The 19197-nt window shown below is 42.1% G+C and overlaps 1 protein-coding gene across 2 annotated transcripts in view; it reads right to left on the reverse strand.

Annotated features, from left to right (window-relative positions):
- The window catches only part of ITPR3 (inositol 1,4,5-trisphosphate receptor type 3), an 825364-nt gene that overhangs the window by 619132 nt on the left and 187035 nt on the right, over positions 1-19197 (reverse strand). For both annotated transcript variants that reach the window (XM_077295501.1, XM_077295502.1), the window contains 4 exons: positions 17269-17337; positions 16373-16515; positions 15134-15233; positions 12555-12715 (listed from right to left, as the gene is read on the reverse strand). In XM_077295501.1, the coding sequence (XP_077151616.1) occupies positions 12555-12715; positions 15134-15233; positions 16373-16515; positions 17269-17337 (473 nt within the window). The remainder of the gene's footprint in view (positions 1-12554; positions 12716-15133; positions 15234-16372; positions 16516-17268; positions 17338-19197) is intronic.

Raw genomic sequence — 19197 nt, forward strand, 5'->3', positions numbered from 1 at the left:
CCCTGTTACATTAAAACTGTTATACTTGTTAACCCTTGCTCTGCCTCCTGTCCGTCACAGCATCCTGTGTATATATATATATATATATATATATATATATATATATATATATATATATATATATATATATATATATACACTCACCGGCCACTTTATTAGGTACACCATGCTAGTAACGGGTTGGACCCCCTTTTGCCTTCAGAACTGCCTCAATTCTTCGTGGCATAGATTCAACAAGGTGCTGGAAGCATTCCTCAGAGATTTTGGTCCATATTGACATGATGGCATCACACAGTTGCCGCAGATTTGTCGGCTGCACATCCCAAAGATGCTCCATACAAGGCAGGATGGATCCATGCTTTCATGTTGTTTACGCCAAATTCTGACCCTACCATCCGAATGTCGCAGCAGAAATCGAGACTCATCAGACCAAGCAACGTTTTTCCAATCTTCTACTGTCCAATTTCGATGAGCTTGTACAAATTGTAGCCTCAGTTTCCTGTTCTTAGCTGAAAGGAGTGGTACCCGGTGTGGTCTTCTGCTGCTGTAGCCCATCTGCCTCAAAGTTCGACGCACTGTGTGTTCAGAGATGCTCTTAGGCCTACCTTGGTTGTAACGGGTGGCGATTTGAGTCACTGTTGCCTTTCTATCAGCTCGAACCAGTCTGCCCATTCTCCTCTGACCTCTGGCATCAACAAGGCATTTCCGCACACAGAACTGCCGCTCACTGGATTTTTTTTCTTTTTCGGACCATTCTCTGTAAACCCTAGAGATGGTTGTGCGTGAAAATCCCAGTAGATCAGCAGTTTCTGAAATACTCAGACCAGCCCTTCTGGCACCAACAACCATGCCACGTTCAAAGGCACTCAAATCACCTTTCTTCCCCATACTGATGCTCGGTTTGAACTGCAGGAGATTGTCTTGACCATGTCTACATGCCTAAATGCACTGAGTTGCCGCCATGTGATTGGCTGATTAGAAATTAAGTGTTAACAAGAAGTTGGACAGGTGTACCTAATAAAGTGGCCGGTGAGTGTATATACATATATATATATATATATATATATATATATATATATATATATATATATATATATATATACATATATATATATATATATATATATATATATATATATATATATATATATATATATATATATAATCTTGCCAACTGGCAGAGCAGAGTGTTGGTTGCATATGGGATATGGGTCGCGGATTGCTTGCTCCCATCACATTTCTAAGATCTCGATATGAGGAATTTTCCGCAGCCCATCAGTATGTTGCATATTATTTCAGTGTGAGCATATAGTTGGCCTTTATAACTGAGCTGTATGGATACAACACAGATCCTACACTTAAGGGGAACATTATTTTATAAATCATATATTAAATGAAGCAGCACAACACACAGATTTAATTTTATTAAAAAAATCTGAAATCAGTCACCACAAAGGATTAAACAACACCAAGCGTTACTGTAGCATCGTACTGCTTAGAGTCTTGTTAATCCTTGTTCTGCATGCACCTTATTAAGACTATGCATGTCTCAGACAGCAGGAATGAAGTCATTGGGGTGTGGACTGTGAAGAATTTTTACCATTCATAGAAGGATCAACAGACACAATTTCACAGCAGACATGGGGAGCTCCTGTGCACTCAACAGGACTAGACTAGAAATACAGCCCCAGGGAAAGAACATCCTAATTCAGCCCAACACTGCACAATGCCTCCGTGCTATGGATCTGGCTAATGTGAGCATCAGTAATGAACAGGATGATGTAAAAGTATGCTGACTATATATGCACAATAAGTGGTTGAGTAATGATGACCTATTCACAGCGATTTAATGAGATGGCGCAGAACAGTCTTCTATCTGAGGGTTGCTCGGGTTCAGGCTGTTATCTGTGTTTGTGTAGTGAGCGGATGCTCATTGTTACATCATAAATGTGCACAGTGCAGATAAGGATGTGTTTAACAATACATTGAATGGTTAGAAGCAGCCCATGATAAAGGTGCTATTTAACCTACACATCCTATTAATAGGCCTAAACACTAGGGAGTGGTTGAAATAGGCACCGATATAAGACTTGTTTTAGTGTTCAGCCCATTAACTGTTTTTACGCCAAGATGCTTAATTACTTATTTCTACATTTAGCCACAACTGCACAATACAAAGTGTTCAGAATAGAAATGCTGATTTTAAGACTTATGTAAAAAAATAAGAGTGTATACAAGGATATAGAAAACCTGTATGCCTTTGCCGCCATTTATTAGGTGCTCTTTTTACAATGTCTCAGCCCTCCTGTGTGTTCTCAGTGGGGGCTGCCGAGTATGTATGTGTAAGTATCTAGCTATGAATGCATGCATGCGAGATACAAGATGGCTGTAGACAGGCTGCTAACTCTCATGTTTAACACAGGAACAAATAATTGCACATTTCTCAGGTAAGTATAACATGGTGAGCTCTGCCAGACTGAGACACTACCACGAGATTAGCAGCAGGCGCAGAACTGTGAGCGGGGAGGGCACATTACAGCAGGTAGCACTTGTCCTTCTGGACCCGGGCTCCGATTTTTTTTATACGCTTGAACTACCCCAGCCTAACAGACAGCACTCTAATGAAAGCAGTAAGTGTTCAGACTTAGTAGTCTACACTACAGAAGGAGTATTACCCTGTGTGGGGCACACAATATCTGCGGCAAAACTCAGATTTTCAACCCATGTGCAAAAAATAATAATAAAACCAGACGTGTATTGATGATATGGACCATATATTATATGTGGACCATATATCACAATCTTTAGAATACTATTTAAAAAACATCATGTCTAATCTAATAACACAGGCCAACAAAAAACAACTTTTTTTATGTTTCTTTGATGAAAATAGGCAAATATTACTAATTTTGGGTCGAGAAACTCAAATATACCCACAGAATTGTTTAATTAGCTCTCGTTTTTTAGATACACGCCATGGAAGTATGTGCTGTAGGTAGCGATAAGAATTCATTACAAGAGTATAAATTGCACAGTACAGTACACATATTTAGTATCGCCGCGTCCGTAACGACCCAACCTATAAAACTGTCCCACTAGTTAACCCCTTCAGTAAACACCGTAAGAAAAAAAACAAAAAAACGAGGCAAAAAACAACGCTTTATTACCATACCGCCGAACAAAAAGTGGAATAACACGCGATCAAAAAGATGGATATAAATAACCATGGTACCGCTGAAAACGTCATCTTGTCCCGCAAAAAACGAGCCGCCATACAGCATCATCAGCAAAAAAATAAAAAAGTTATAGTCCTCAGAATAAAGCGATGCCAAAATAATTATTTTTTCTATAAAATAGTTTTTATCGTATAAAAGCGCCAAAACATTAAAAAATGATATAAATGAGGTATCGCTGTAATCGTACTGACCCGACGAATAAAACTGCTTTATCAATTTTACCAAACGCAGAACGGTATAAAGAAATTCATGAATAGCTGGTTTTTGGTTATTCTGCCTCACAAAAATCGGAATAAAAAGTGATAAAAAATGGTCACGTGTCCGAAAATGTTACCAATAAAAACGTCAACTCGTCCCGCAAAAAACAAGACCTCACATGACTCTGTGGACCAAAATGTGGAAAAATTATAGGTCTCAAAATGCAACGTATATAAGTGCCACGTATTTAAGTGCCACGTATAAGTGCCACGTATTTAAGTGCCACGTATAAGCAAAGTAATGATGGTAAGCAGTCTTCACAAGTGGAGTAATTGGTCTTCTTTGGTTGGCAAATGTCACATAACCACACACGTAACAAAAATTGTTAACAATATTTGCACATTTACGAGGCATTTTCAAAGTGTAAATTCTCTCCACAAAATTACTGCAACAAGAGAAAGAGACTTCAATTAGTACAAACTATGCAGACACAATGAATAAAATGGCTGACATTGGTTCAACAGGTCTGTAATCAGGTTTACCAATACACATTTGTTGAAAATTCAAAATTTCCCTATTTTCCTGCATAATAATCTTAAATGACCTGTATCTCAGCAACAAGAGCTAATAATGATTTTTAAGTAACATATTCTTTTTTAGGATGCTAAAATTATTACAAACCAGCTATTTTCATTTCAGAAACATTTTCACTGTTGGCCAGTGTAAGCAGCAAAGCTCTCTGATAAAAAGAAAGCAAAAACAACACGTCTTGAATAAAATGTGAAAAGCAGTCATCATGTGACTCTTAAAGGCAACTTGTCATTAGGCTCATGCTGCCCAGAACCACGGGCACTATAAATCAGAGCCTGGCTGAGCGAATGCAGCCATGTATGTTTCACTCTGAAAAACAGAACTTGTTTGAGAGAAAACAGTTTGAAAAGCCGGGCGGACACCATAGGGAGAGACCAGATTAGTCTGATGCCGTCTCAGGCCGGATTACCCTCTCTCTGATCCAGTGGATTAGCAAGCCTCTCCCTATGTACATACATGAACTGGAGTAGGGCAGAGAAGAGATGGACGGTGACCACATCAGACTAGTCAGGTCTCTCCCTATGTACATACATGGACTGGAGCAGGGCAGAGAAGAACTCGACGGTAACCGCATCAGACTAGTCAGGTCTCTCCTTATGTACATACATGGACTGGAGCAGGGCAGAGAAGAACTGGCCGGTAACCGCATCAGACTAGTCAGGTCTCTCCCTATGTACATACATGGACTGGAGCAGGGCAGAGAAGAGCTGGCCAGTGACCACATCATACTAGTCGGGTCCCTCCCTATGTAAATACATGAACAGGAGCAGGGCAGAGAAGAGCTGGCCGGTGACCACATCAGACTAGTCAGGTCTCTCCCTATGTTCATACATGGACTGGAGCAGGACAGAGAAGAGCTGACAGAGAAGAGCTGACAGGTGACCACATCAGACTGGTCAGGTCTCTCCCTATGTATATACAGCACAGAGCAAAAGTTTGGACACACCTTCTCATTTAAAGATTTTTCTGTATTTTCATGACGATGAAAATTGTACATTCACACTGAAGGCATCAAAACTATGAATTAACACATGTGGAATTATATACTTAACAAAGAAGTGTGAAACAACTGAAAATATGTCTTATACTCTAGGTTCTTCAAAGTAGCCACCTTTTGCTTTGATGACTGCTTTGCACACTCTTGGCATTCTCTTGATGAGCTTCAAGAGGTAGTCACTGTAAATGGTCTTCCAACAATCTTGAAGGAGTTCCCAGAGATGCTTAGCACTTGTTGGCCCTTTTGCCTTCACTCTGCGGTCCAACTCACCCCAAACCATCTCAACTGGGTTCAGGTCTGGTGACTGTGGAGGCCAGGTCATCTGGCGTAGCACCCCATCACTCTCCTTCTTGGTCAAATAGCCCTTACACAGCCTGGAGGTGTGTTTGGGGTCATTGTCCTGTTGAAAAATAAATGATGGTCCAACTAAACGCAAACCGGATGGAATAGCATGCCGCTGCTAGATGCTGTTGTAGCCATGCTGGTTCAGTATGCCTTCAACTTTGAATAAATCCCCAACAGTGTCACCAGCAAAGCACCCCCACACAATCACACCTCCTCCTGCATGCTTCACGGTGGGAACCAGGCATGTAGAGTCCATCCGTTCACCTTTTCTGCGTCGCACAAAGACACGGTGGTTGGAACCAAAGATCTAAAATTTGGACTCATCAGACCAAAGCACAGATTTTCACTCATCTAATGTCCATTCATTGTGTTCTTTAGCCCAAACAAGTCTCTTCTGCTTGTTGACTGGCCTTAGCAGTGGTTTCCCAGCAGCTATTTTACCGTGAAGGCCTGCTGCACAAAGTCTCCTCTTAACAGTTGTTGTAGAGATGTGCCTGCTGTTAGAACTCTGTGTGGCATTGACCTGGTCTCTAATCTAAGCTGCTGTGTCATGATCTCTGCAGGCAGAGATCATAGCAAGCCTATAGAGGGACAAGCTCTCGGAAGATGGAACTATACTGACCATGAACTAAGCCTGCCGCGCAACTAGAAATAGCCAGGTAGCATTTCCTATTTATCGCTAGATGCCCAGCTCTGGCCTAAGACCTAAATAGCTAGCAGAGGGAAATATAAGACCTGGCTCACCTCTAGAGAAATATTCCAAAGAAGACAGTAGCCCCCCACATATAATGACGGTGAGTTCAGATGAAACAACAAACGCAGCAGGAAAATAGTCTTAGCAAATTTGAGGTCCGCTTACTAGATAGCAGAAGACAGATAGTATACTTTCATGGTCAGCAGAAAAACACTAACAAAACACCATCCAGAGATTACCTTAAACTCTGGCATTAACTCATAACGCCAGAGTAGCAATCCCTGATCAACGAGAGCTTTCCAGACACAGTAACAAAACTTCAGCTGTGAACTGGAACAAATAGGCAAAACAAAACATGGACAAAAGTCCAACTTATCTAGAAGTTGTCTAGAAGCAGGAACAAGCACTGAGAGGCATCAGATAACATTGTTGACCGGCAAGAAACCACCAGAGAAATGAGCTTAAATAGCGACACCCACTACTGATGGAACCAGGTGAAACAGGAAAGAGGATGACAAGTCCAATTCCACAAGCGGCCACCGGGGGAGCCCAGAATCCAAATTCACAACAGTACCCCCCCCTCAAGGAGGGGGCACCGAACCCTCACCAGATCCACCAGGGCGACCAGGATGAGCCCTATGGAAGGCACGAACAAGATCAGAAGCATGAACATCAGATGCATTGACCCAAGAATTATCCTCCTGGCCGTAACCCTTCCAGTTGACCAGATACTGGAGTTTCCGTCTGGAAACACGAGAGTCCAAAATTTTCTCCACAACGTACTCCAACTCACCCTCAACAAACACCGGAGCAGGAGGCTCAACTGAAGGTACAACAGGTACCTCATACCTGCGCAATAACGACCGATGAAAAACGTTATGAATGGAAAAGGACGCAGGGAGGTCCAAACGGAAAGAAACAGGATTAAGAATCTCCAATATTCTATAAGGGCCGATGAACCGAGGTTTAAACTTAGGAGAAGAGACCCTCATAGGGACAAAACGAGAAGACAACCACACCAAATCTCCAACACAAAGCCGAGAACCAACACGACGATGACGGTTGGCAAAACGCTGAGTCTTCTCCTGGGACAACTTCAAATTGTCCATAACCTGCCCCCAGATGTGATGCAATCTCTCCACCACCGCATCCACTCCAGGACAATCCGAGGATTCCACCTGACCGGAGGAAAATCGAGGGTGAAACCCCGAATTACAGAAAAACGGGGACACCAAGGTGGAAGAACTGGCCCGATTATTGAGGGCGAACTCTGCCAATGGCAAAAAAGCAACCCAATCATCCTGGTCAGCAGAGACAAAACACCTCAGATATGTCTCAAGGGTCTGATTAGTCCGCTCGGTCTGGCCATTAGTCTGAGGGTGAAAAGCAGATGAAAAAGACAAATCTATGCCCATCCTAGCACAGAATGCCCGCCAAAATCTAGACACAAATTGGGTACCTCTGTCAGAAACAATATTCTCAGGAATACCGTGCAATCGGACAACATTCTGAAAAAACAGAGGAACCAACTCAGAAGAAGAAGGCAACTTGGGCAGAGGAACCAAATGGACCATTTTAGAGAAACGGTCACAGACCACCCAGATGACAGACATCTTCTGGGAAACAGGCAGATCTGAAATAAAATCCATCGAGATGTGTGTCCAAGGCCTCTTAGGAATAGGCAAGGGCAACAGCAGTCCGCTAGCCCGAGAACTACAAGACTTGGCCCGAGCACAAACGTCACATGACTGCACAAAGACTCGCACATCTCGTGACAGGGAAGGCCACCAGAAGGATCTTGCCACCAAATCCCTGGTACCAAAAATTCCGGGATGACCTGCCAATGCAGAAGAATGTACCTCAGAGATGACTCTGCTGGTCCAATCATCCGGAACAAACAGTCTATCAGGCGGACAACGATCCGGTCTATCCGCCTGAAACTCTTGCAAGGACCGCCGCAGATCAGGAGAAACGGCCGACAAAATTACTCCCTCCCTAAGGATACCTGTGGGTTCAGAATTACCAGGAGAGTCCGGGTCAAAACTCCTAGAAAGGGCATCTGCCTTAACATTCTTAGAACCCGGTAGGTATGACACCACAAAATTAAAGCGAGAAAAAAATAAAGACCAGCGCGCCTGTCTAGGATTCAGGCGTCTGGCAGTCTCAAGATAAATCAAATTTTTGTGGTCAGTCAATACCACCACCTGATGCCTAGCCCCCTCGAGCCAATGGCGCCACTCCTCAAAAGCCCACTTCATGGCCAAAAGCTCCCGATTCCCAACATCATAATTCCGCTCTGCGGGCGAAAATTTGCGAGAAAAGAAGGCACAAGGCCTAATGACGGAGCAGTCGGAACCTTTCTGCGACAACACTGCCCCAGCTCCGATCTCCGAAGCGTCAACCTCAACCTGAAAAGGCAGATTCACATCAGGCTGACGCAACACAGGGGCAGAGGCAAAACGGCGCTTAAGCTCCTGAAAGGCCTCTACAGCATGAGGGGACCAATTAGCAACATCAGCGCCTTGTCTGGTCAAATCAGTCAGTGGTTTAACGACATCCGAAAAACCAGCAATAAATCGGCGGTAAAAGTTGGCAAAGCCCAAAAATCTCTGAAGACCCTTAAGAGAGGAGGGCTGAGTCCAGTCACAAATAGCTTGCACCTTGACGGGATCCATCTCAATGGAAGAGGGAGAAAAAATATACCCCAAAAAGGAAATTTTCTGGACCCCAAAAACGCACTTAGACCCCTTCACACATAAAGAATTAGACCGCAGAACCTGAAAAACTCTCCTGACCTGCTGGACATGAGAGTCCCAGTCATCAGAAAAAATCAGAATATCATCCAGATATATTATCATAAATTTATCCAGAAAATCGCGGAAAATATCATGCATAAAAGACTGGAAAACTGAAGGGGCATTAGAAAGACCAAAAGGCATGACCAAATACTCAAAGTGGCCCTCGGGCGTATTAAATGCGGTCTTCCACTCATCCCCCTGCCTGATCCGCACCAAATTATACGCCCCACGAAGATCAATTTTAGAGAACCACTTAGCACCCTCTATACGAGCAAACAAATCAGTAAGCAATGGCAATGGGTATTGATACTTAACAGTGATCTTATTCAGAAGCCGATAATCAATACATGGTCTCAAAGAGCCGTCTTTTTTTGAGACAAAGAAAAACCCAGCTCCCAAGGGAGAAGAAGATGGACGAATATGTCCCTTTTCCAAAGACTCCTTTATATATTCCCGCATAGCAGCATGTTCCGGCACAGACAAATTAAACAAACGACCCTTTGGATATTTACAACCCGGTATCAAATCTATGGCACAATCGCACTCACGGTGCGGAGGTAACGACCCAAGCTTGGGTTCGTCAAAGACGTCTTGATAATCAGAGAGGAACTCAGGGACTTCAGAGGGAATGGACGACGAAATAGAAAACAAAGGTACGTCCCCATGAATACCCTTACATCCCCAGCTCAACACAGACATTGCTCTCCAGTCCAAGACTGGGTTGTGAGACTGCAACCATGGCAATCCCAGTACCAAATCGTCATGTAATTTATACAGCACCAGGAAACGAATAATCTCCTGGTGATCCGGATCGATACGCATGGTTACTTGTGTCCAGTATTGTGGTTTATTATTAGCCAATGGGGTGGAGTCAATCCCCTTCAGAGGAATAAGAGTCTCCAAAGGCTCTAAATCAAAACCACAACGATTGGCAAAGGACCAATCCATAAGACTCAGAGCGGCGCCAGAGTCAACATAGGCGTCCGTAGCAATGGATGACAAAGAACAAATCAGGGTTACAGACAAAATAAACTTAGACTGAATGGTGCCAATGGAAACAGACTTATCAAGCTTCTTTGTACGCCTAGAGCATGCTGATATAACATGAGTAGAATCCCCACAATAGAAACACAATCCATTCTTCCGTCTAAAATTCTGTCGCTCGCTCCTGGACAGAATTCTATCACACTGCATACTTTCTGGCGTCTTTTCCATAGACACCGCCAGATGGTGCACCGGTTTGCGCTCCCGCAGACGCCTATCAATCTGAATAGCCATTGTCATGGACTCATTCAGACCTGCAGGCAAAGGGAACCCCACCATAACATCCTTAACGGCATCAGAGAGACCTTCTCTGAAAGTTGCCGCCAAGGCGCACTCATTCCACTGAGTAAGCACAGACCATTTACGGAATTTTTGGCAGAAAACTTCAGCTTCGTCTTGCCCCTGAGATAGTGCCATCAAAGTTTTTTCTGCCTGAAGTTCCAAATGAGGTTCCTCATAAAGCAAGCCCAAGGCCAGAAAAAACGCATCCACATCGCGTAACGCAGGATTCCCTGCTGGCAATGAGAAGGCCCAATCTTGAGGGTCACCCCTGAGCAAGGAAATCACAATCCTAACCTGCTTAGCAGGGTCTCCAGCTGAACGAGACTTCAGGGACAAATAAAGCTTACAATTATTTCGGAAATTCTGGAAGCTAGCTCTATTCCCTGTGAAGAACTCCGGCAAAGGAATTCTCGGCTCAGATACCGGAGCATGTACCACAAAATCTTGTAAATTTTGTACTTTCGTGATGAGATTATTCAAACCCGCAGTTACACTCTGGAGATCCATTATTGTCAGGTGCACACAGAGCATACAGAGATTAGGAGGAGAGAGAGAAAAAAGACTGCAACAAGGCAGACTGGAGGAAAAAAAAAAAAAAAAAAAAAAAAAAAATTCCAGCAGACTTCTTATAACTCTCCTTTCTCAACCTGGGTCTTTAACACTTTATGGGCCGGTCAAACTGTCATGATCTCTGCAGGCAGAGATCATAGCAAGCCTATAGAGGGACAAGCTCTCGGAAGATGGAACTATACTGACCATGAACTAAGCCTGCCGCGCAACTAGAAATAGCCAGGTAGCATTTCCTATTTATCGCTAGATGCCCAGCTCTGGCCTAAGACCTAAATAGCTAGCAGAGGGAAATATAAGACCTGGCTCACCTCTAGAGAAATATTCCAAAGAAGACAGTAGCCCCCCACATATAATGACGGTGAGTTCAGATGAAACAACAAACGCAGCAGGAAAATAGTCTTAGCAAATTTGAGGTCCGCTTACTAGATAGCAGAAGACAGATAGTATACTTTCATGGTCAGCAGAAAAACACTAACAAAACACCATCCAGAGATTACCTTAAACTCTGGCATTAACTCATAACGCCAGAGTAGCAATCCCTGATCAACGAGAGCTTTCCAGACACAGTAACAAAACTTCAGCTGTGAACTGGAACAAATAGGCAAAACAAAACATGGACAAAAGTCCAACTTATCTAGAAGTTGTCTAGAAGCAGGAACAAGCACTGAGAGGCATCAGATAACATTGTTGACCGGCAAGAAACCACCAGAGAAATGAGCTTAAATAGCGACACCCACTACTGATGGAACCAGGTGAAACAGGAAAGAGGATGACAAGTCCAATTCCACAAGCGGCCACCGGGGGAGCCCAGAATCCAAATTCACAACACTGCTGTTAACCTGTGATTTCTGAGGCTGGTGACTCAGATAAATTTATCCTCAGAAGCAGAGGTGACTCTTGGTCTTCCTTTCCAGAGGCGGTCCTCATGTGAGCTAGTTTCTTTGTAGCGCTTGATGGTTTTTGCAACTGCACTTGGGAACACTTTCAAAGTTTTCCCAATTTTTCGGACTGACTGACCTTCATTTCTTAAAGTAATGATGACCACTCGTTTTTCTTTACTTAGCTGCTTTTTTCTTGCCATAATACAAATTCTAACAGTCTATTCAGTAGGACTATCAGCTGTGTATCCACCAGACTTCTGCACAATACAACTGATGGTCCCAACCCCATTTATAAGGCAAGAAATCCTACTTATTAAACCTGACAGGGCACACCTGTGAAGTGAAAACCATTTCCGGTGACTACCTCTTGAAGCTCATCAAGAGAATGCCAAGAGTGTGCAAAGCAGTCATCAAAGCAAAAGGTGGCTACTTTAAAGAACCTAGAATATAAGACATAATTTCAGTTGTTTCACACTTTTTTGTTAAGTATATAATTCCACATGTGTTAATTCATAGTTTTGATGCCTTCAGTGTGAATGTACAATTTTCATAGTCCTGAAAATACAGAAAAATCTTTAAATGAGAAGGTGTGTCCAATCTTTTGGTCTGTACTGTACATGGACTGGAGCAGGGCAGAGAAGAGCTGGAAGGTGACCATATCAGACTAGTCAGGTCTTTCCCTATGTACATACATGGACTGGAGCAGGGCAAAGAAGAGCTGGCCGGTGACCACATTAGACTAGTCAGATCTCTCCTTCGGGTCCCCTGCTGGCTTTTTAAACTATATTATCTCTGAAACGCCACATAAAACATACCTGGCTAGAGACCGACTTTGATTCATTCTTCCCGTGGTTTGAGCAGCATGAATCTAGTATCAGTAAAGTTATATCATTAATCATTGGGAATGAAAATCCCTACCTGCGGTCATTCTGGCTGATGAATCCCTCAATCAAACGTTCCACAAAATTAGCCAGCATTGAACTGGCATCATTTGCAAAATCCAAGTCACGAATCTCAGAAACAGGCACAGATACAATGGCAAAAGCCTCTTTATCTTCTTTAGTGGGGCAAGTGCCAAGCTATTCAAAGGAAAGACACATAAAAAAGAAGAGGCAAGTTAATCAGCTGTAATTTACATGTAAATACCCACTTATATGTTTGTTGGTTTGTTTTTTAAAACCACCAGTAAAGATCCCTGACTATTACAAGCAAATGGCACAAAATCTATAGTGGTCAACTGAGGGTTACACTCTGTCAGACCTTATATAACTGAGGGGGTAAAAGATGTTAAGTTATCTTGTATCCATGGGTTAAGGGATATCTTCTTGACCGCAGGAGATAGGACTGCTGAGACCCCCACTAAAGTGAGGAACACTTCTTCTTGAACCACGCTTCGCTGATTGGTGGCGCCCGGCCAGCCGCGACCAATCAGAGATATTGGCGTGGGTTTTATAATCCATACATATTCTAAAATACCCGATGCGTTACAAATCGGGCCACCATCTATTATCTATATAAATATATATTTTTTGCAGTTCACTGTCTCCCAAATTTTGGTGGCCATAAACTTAAAAAAAGAATGCATTTTTTATACATCTTTCACATTCTATTACATTATTTTATCAGTATAATTTATTTTCTTACCAACATTTATTACATTGCTCCCTTATTTTACACTAGCTGCCATTATTTTTCCCTTATTTGTTTTTATTCCAAAGTCAATATGTGTTAAATTTAATTTTGTAGGTTTTACGGTTTTATTTTCACAATACTACTCTGCAATATTGCCTTCTAAACACTCTGGTCTACCTGACAACTCATTTTACCCTTTTTTTTCACTGTGCCCTTTAATAGTTCGTTTCCCGCACACTCTGTACACTACTTTTACACGTTTTCTTTTTTTTAACTCCTCTTCTTGCATGTTGTTACTAACCACCTCTTCAATTGGTTTAATCAAAACTTTTTGTTTTCCACCTACTTATAGACATGTTTTTTATTTCTAGTTTATTTCTTTTTAATTTCTGTACCCACCCTTAAATGGGTGATCCACATGTACAATAGCACCCATTTTAGGCCTTAAATACGCCTCTGTACCTGTAAACACTGTCAATTTTTTTGACTTGAAAACGATGCCGGCACAGCGTTGAAACACATTGTCTGAATGTAAGAACCCTCATTGAACTTGTAGTAAGAGACTCTTTTCCATCCATGCAGCCTATCTTAGTTCTTTTATTCCCCATAAGGAGAATTTTTACTGGGGGCTCCACCCAACCATGATGCAGCAGCAGGTGGATTTTCAAACCGGGGCACCATACAATCTCCTGTGTGATACATACCTTTTTACTCTTTTTCTCTTCTTCTTAAATAGGGTCACTCTATTGTGTGTATTTTTCCCCAGTGCTTCTTTCTAAACCAGTGTTCAAATGGGACATTTGCCATTTGTGTGTGCACTGGCTCACATTGCCCCCACCCCGCCACCGCCAATAGAGGGCAGGGCAATCACGGGTTGCCACAGTAGCCGGGGGCTTGCTTAAGAGCCCTGTTGCTGGCATCTTGGCTAGTCATATTAGGCTCAGGGACAGAAAGAGCTTTATTTATATGAGCCTGCACTTTTCACTATATATACTGCAATACTTTGGTGATGCAGTATAAAATAGAAATGATTGGTCGATCGCAGGTTGAAGTCTCAAAAGGGACTAAAAAATAAATCCAAAAAATCAAAAAAGGGTTTTAAAATTAAAAAATATATAAAAGTTTGAATCTTCCACCTCTATCCCCCATTTTACCCATTAAAAAATAAAAAACAAACATATTCAGTATTGTTGCATCTGTAAAAGTCTGGCCTATGGAAATATCAAATTAGTTAACCCAAATGAAATGCGCCATACTGAGAAAAAAATCAAAATGCCACAATTGCTGTATTTTGGTCACCACACTGGCCTAAAATATGCAACAGAACGTGATCAAAATGTGATATACTGTATATCCCAAATTGGTATCAATAAAACTGTCAGTTTGTGTTGTAAAAAAAAAAAGACGCCACTGACGCTATGAATCTCGGAAAGTGGAGACAGAAACCATATAAAAAACATGTATGTAAGTTTGATGTTGTAATAATCGTACTTATCTGGAAAACCATTTTGAAAGGTGATTTTTACCAACAAAAGTATGACGTAAATACAAAACTCAAGAATTGTAAAATTGCATTTTTTTCACCATTTCATCACACTAGAAATGTTTTCATGTTTTCTAGTACAGTGAAAGCTAAAGTGAATGGTGTCATGCAAAACTACAACTGGTCCCACTAAAAAAAAAACCTGAAACACCTATGTCAATTGAAAAATGAAAAAAAAAAAAGGCTCTGTGAAGAAGGGAGCAAAAAAAAAATGATAACGAAATAACAAAAATTACCTGCATCCTGAAGATGTTAAAAGCCAACTACCTCTCAATAAAAGGCTTTCAGAAAAGATATCTAAGAAAAGAGATTGTGATTTTACCATCAGACGTATTGGCCGTTCTTCATCAACATCAATGGGGACATTGGTGCTCTGAATCCATGTGTTGGTGCACAAATGTCGTAGCCTCACAAATGAGTTTCTGATGAAAGACAAGCAATGAACGTTAGTCAGCAGACTGAATAACTACGTCCCATCAGAGGTGCATACAGTTATCACCAAATGCTACTGAGGAAAACATCAATAAGATCATAGGCAGACACTCACAAATTGCATTTTGGCAAGAAAGAAGCCAAAGTTACAGGATATTACACAACCAAGGTCAGGCCTCCAGACTGACAGAAATATGGAACTGCAAGATTCCTTTATTAATTAGACAAGATGTACAAAACAGAAATTTCACTTTCCTGCTTTTCCAGTAACTGTAAGTAATTTTATGAGGATATTGCATAGTAAATCAAAGGAATCTGAACTGAATACTTAATTTCAGCAACACATCAGAGCAATGAACCTAGAATAGCAAACGTGTTGCATGATAGGTTCCTCGATGGCTTCCAGCTGTCAGAAAGAGGATAACCAATTCGATTTTTTACATGAGAGAGGGAAAAACTATTCAGTTTTAACTATTTAGAATAAAAAATTGTGTTTTATGTCACAAATGCTGTGGCGCCGTTATTCTCCTAATGAATTCTTGAAATGCTAATTGTAAGAGAATGCCAGGGGTCTCAGGAAGAAATAACTCCAGTTTCACGACTTATATGATAAGATGTCCTCACTTATTGCTGCTAAACAGGCATCGAAAATAGAATAGAGACTAGAGACTGACAAGATCTATTGGCATCTGACAGTCTATTACTTAACTATAGGGGTGTAAAGCCAGAACTTTGGGTCTGTACGTCCAACGCAATAAGAGAGCCTAGCTGATAGCTTTTGCAGTCTGGTGTAAAAAAAAAAAAAAAAAAAAACAAAACATAAAAGTACATCAAAAGTTTCCCCAAGGTTCAGGATGTTCTTATTATCATGGATGAAAGAGACTGGAAAAAGAGGACATGACCTGTAGCTTCAAAGAGGAATGCTCAGGAGTCATGCTAGGAAGTTCTATTTTACTGTGAGGGAATTGAAACAATAGGCTAGCAGATGTACTGAAGACTAATAAAACAGAATTTACACACAGCAATTCAAATAAGCCATTACAAGCCCTAGGAGGCAACACTATACCTAGGAGCAGAGCAGGAGCAATGTGTCTGTATACGCAATCATTTTATGACATATTGAAGGTACCTGGGCACAGATGAATCTGTCTTCTGTAGAGTAGTTGGATCCAGTTCAAACAATGAGGCAATGTCATTGCCATGCGGTACAGCAACAAGGCGATACTTAATCTTCTCTCCAGCGTTCCTGCGATTGGGGCGACTGTTCACTACCTGAGAGAAGATCGGGGGTCAATGGAGAGATGGCAGAGTCTGAAAATTGAGAGATGAAGAAGGAAAAAACCAAGAGAAAGAAAAGAAATAAAAGTACTGTGAGGAGTTGAATTTACGGAGAGGTTAAATAATTCAGGAAAAGCCAGGAAGAGAAAGTAGAAAGCCTGGAGTTTCATAGATGTACTAAAATAAATAAGAAACATTAGAACTACAGAAAGATATGAAATACAGGTGTTAAGAAGACCATGTAGAATATGGCAGGAGGAAAAAAAGAAAGCATAAATAAAATGCAGCCCAAGAGGTCACGTTTCTAATGCAGAGCAGATAACCATTCTCCAGGGATGCTTTGCAGTCCTATTTGTTTTTAATACAGCAGCGCCGTTGTAAGGAGCACCTTGATAAAATTAGCACGAAGCAAACAGAAAAATGAAATGGCTGCATTGGGTATTAGCTTGAGAGATCTAGATTAACTTCTTCTCACTGGGGAGATGGACTAGATATGTCATTTCAGGAATGTAGGTTTTGTTCCTGTGCAAGTAATAGGGCAATGCATTACATAACACTCTCCGAGTGGCTACATCCTTCATTATTCTACACGGCAGTTTCTTCTTTGTGCCACAGATTGCGAAGACTCAATTACATTACATTTTTCTTTGGTAAGCGCTGAAAAATATTTTGGCTTATATTGCACTTTTCAAGGTGAAGTTGCATTTTGCTTGGGTGTTTTCTTTATTTTAGGGGAACAATACTTACAGATGATGTTACCGCATAAGATGATCCAGACTTAGACTCAGGGGCATCCCCCTTATAGGTAGGGTTCTCCTAAAAAAAAATAAGAAAGAAACAATAACTTGTGTGCATTGCACTGAATGATACAAAAAGAAAAACACAGGACCATGGCAGAAACACAGAATTCTCTCACAGTCAATGTATCGTGAGTGATGTCAAAATGTAAAGAACTCCGAAAGCACAATAAGATCTATCTGTCACAGCCATGCAGATGCCTGTCCCTTCTGAGTCCGCTTCGGGTGGCAGGCGACGCAGGGTGACAATACAGTAGTCCTGTAGCCTTCTGGGATTTGCAGTTTTACACAGCCCGGAAACTTGGAGGTTATTTAGTAGCTACTTAGTGTTTCTCTTTGCTGTCAGCCTGGGGCAAGGCTGGTCATGATTTAAACTCCTGAGAATCATTTTCCTTTGCCAGTTATGGAGAAAACAACTGTTATGCTGTCTGTGTGCTCCAGTTTTGCCTGTATTTACCTTTTTCTGACCTTAACCTGTTTTCTGAATATTCTCCTGCCCAAAGATTCTGTCTATGTATTTGATCTCCTGGTACCAACCTTGCATGATGACCCTTAACCCTTTAAAGACCGCCGATACGTCTTTTAACTGACCTGAGATATAAGAGACTAGCTTCCCCATACAGTTGACAATCCGGCTGCTGTCGGCTGTACACTATAGCTGACAACTTGCTGCGTCAGCCATGATCAGTGTTTGCATCATCCAACTCTGTTTAACCCCTTAGATGCTGCTGTCAATAGTGACTACATCATATAAATGGTTAACAGAGTGTGGGGGCTTCCTATTTATCCCAATTGGTGCCCTCAGATCATGATTGTGTGGTCCTGATGTTTGCCATGGCAGTTCATGACCAAATGGCGGCCTTAGAGTCTGACAGCTGTTGTAACCTGTTCAGAAGTTAAAGGGTTGAACGGCTAAGGCCTTTAAGTGGCTTGCGCTAGACCTGTCTAAGGAAGCCCTACTTTATTTGGTCATCAGATCGCCGTGTATCGTTGTGTTTGACAGCAAAAGCAACGATACCAGCGATGTTTTACAATGGTAACCAGGTAAATATCGGGTTACTAAGCACAGGGCCGCGCTTAGTAACCCAATGTTTACCCTGGTTACCAGTGTAAAATGTAAAAAAACAAACAGTACATACTCACCTTCGCGTCCCCCGCCGTCCGCTTCCTGCACTGACTGAGCGCCGGCCGTAAAGTGAAAGCACAGCACAGCGGTGACGTCACCGCTCTGCTGTTAGGGCCGGCACTCACAGTCAGTGCAGGAAGCGGACGGCGGGGGACGCGAAGGTGAGTATGTACTGTTTGTTTTTTTACATTTTACACTGGTAACCAGGGTAAACATCGGGTTACTAAGCGCGGCCCTGCGTTGCCCGGGGACCTCGGCATCGTTGGTCGCTGGAGAGCTGTCTGTGTGACAGCTCTCCAGCGACCAAACAGCGACGCTGCAGCGATCGGCATCATTGTCTGTATCGCTGCAGCATCGCTTAGTGTGAAGGTACCTTAAGTCTCCAAACATGCCCAAGGCACTACACTACAATGTGGTGACTCCAACAGTATACTTAACACTGCTTTCGACAAGTCTACAAACCCTCTAACTCTGACTCTCTCATTAGCTCCTCTTTCTACAGATGCAGCTGCTCAAAAAAAAAAAAAACTCCTTTCACAGTACCAGTGGGTGGATTAATGGAGAGAACAATTCCCGTCGGTCAACGACTATACATATTTCCCTCCATGACATTTAGTATACACTAGATCACATATTGACCCACACATCATTCATAACTAATATAACAAACATTTCTATACAGTCAACTCCCTGGTCAGACCACTCTCCATTCCAGCTCACCTGCTCTACTTTACTCCCACGTCACCATTCATT

Source organism: Ranitomeya variabilis, chromosome 3 (genome assembly GCF_051348905.1).
Source record: "Ranitomeya variabilis isolate aRanVar5 chromosome 3, aRanVar5.hap1, whole genome shotgun sequence".
Classification (NCBI taxonomy): domain Eukaryota; kingdom Metazoa; phylum Chordata; class Amphibia; order Anura; family Dendrobatidae; genus Ranitomeya; species Ranitomeya variabilis.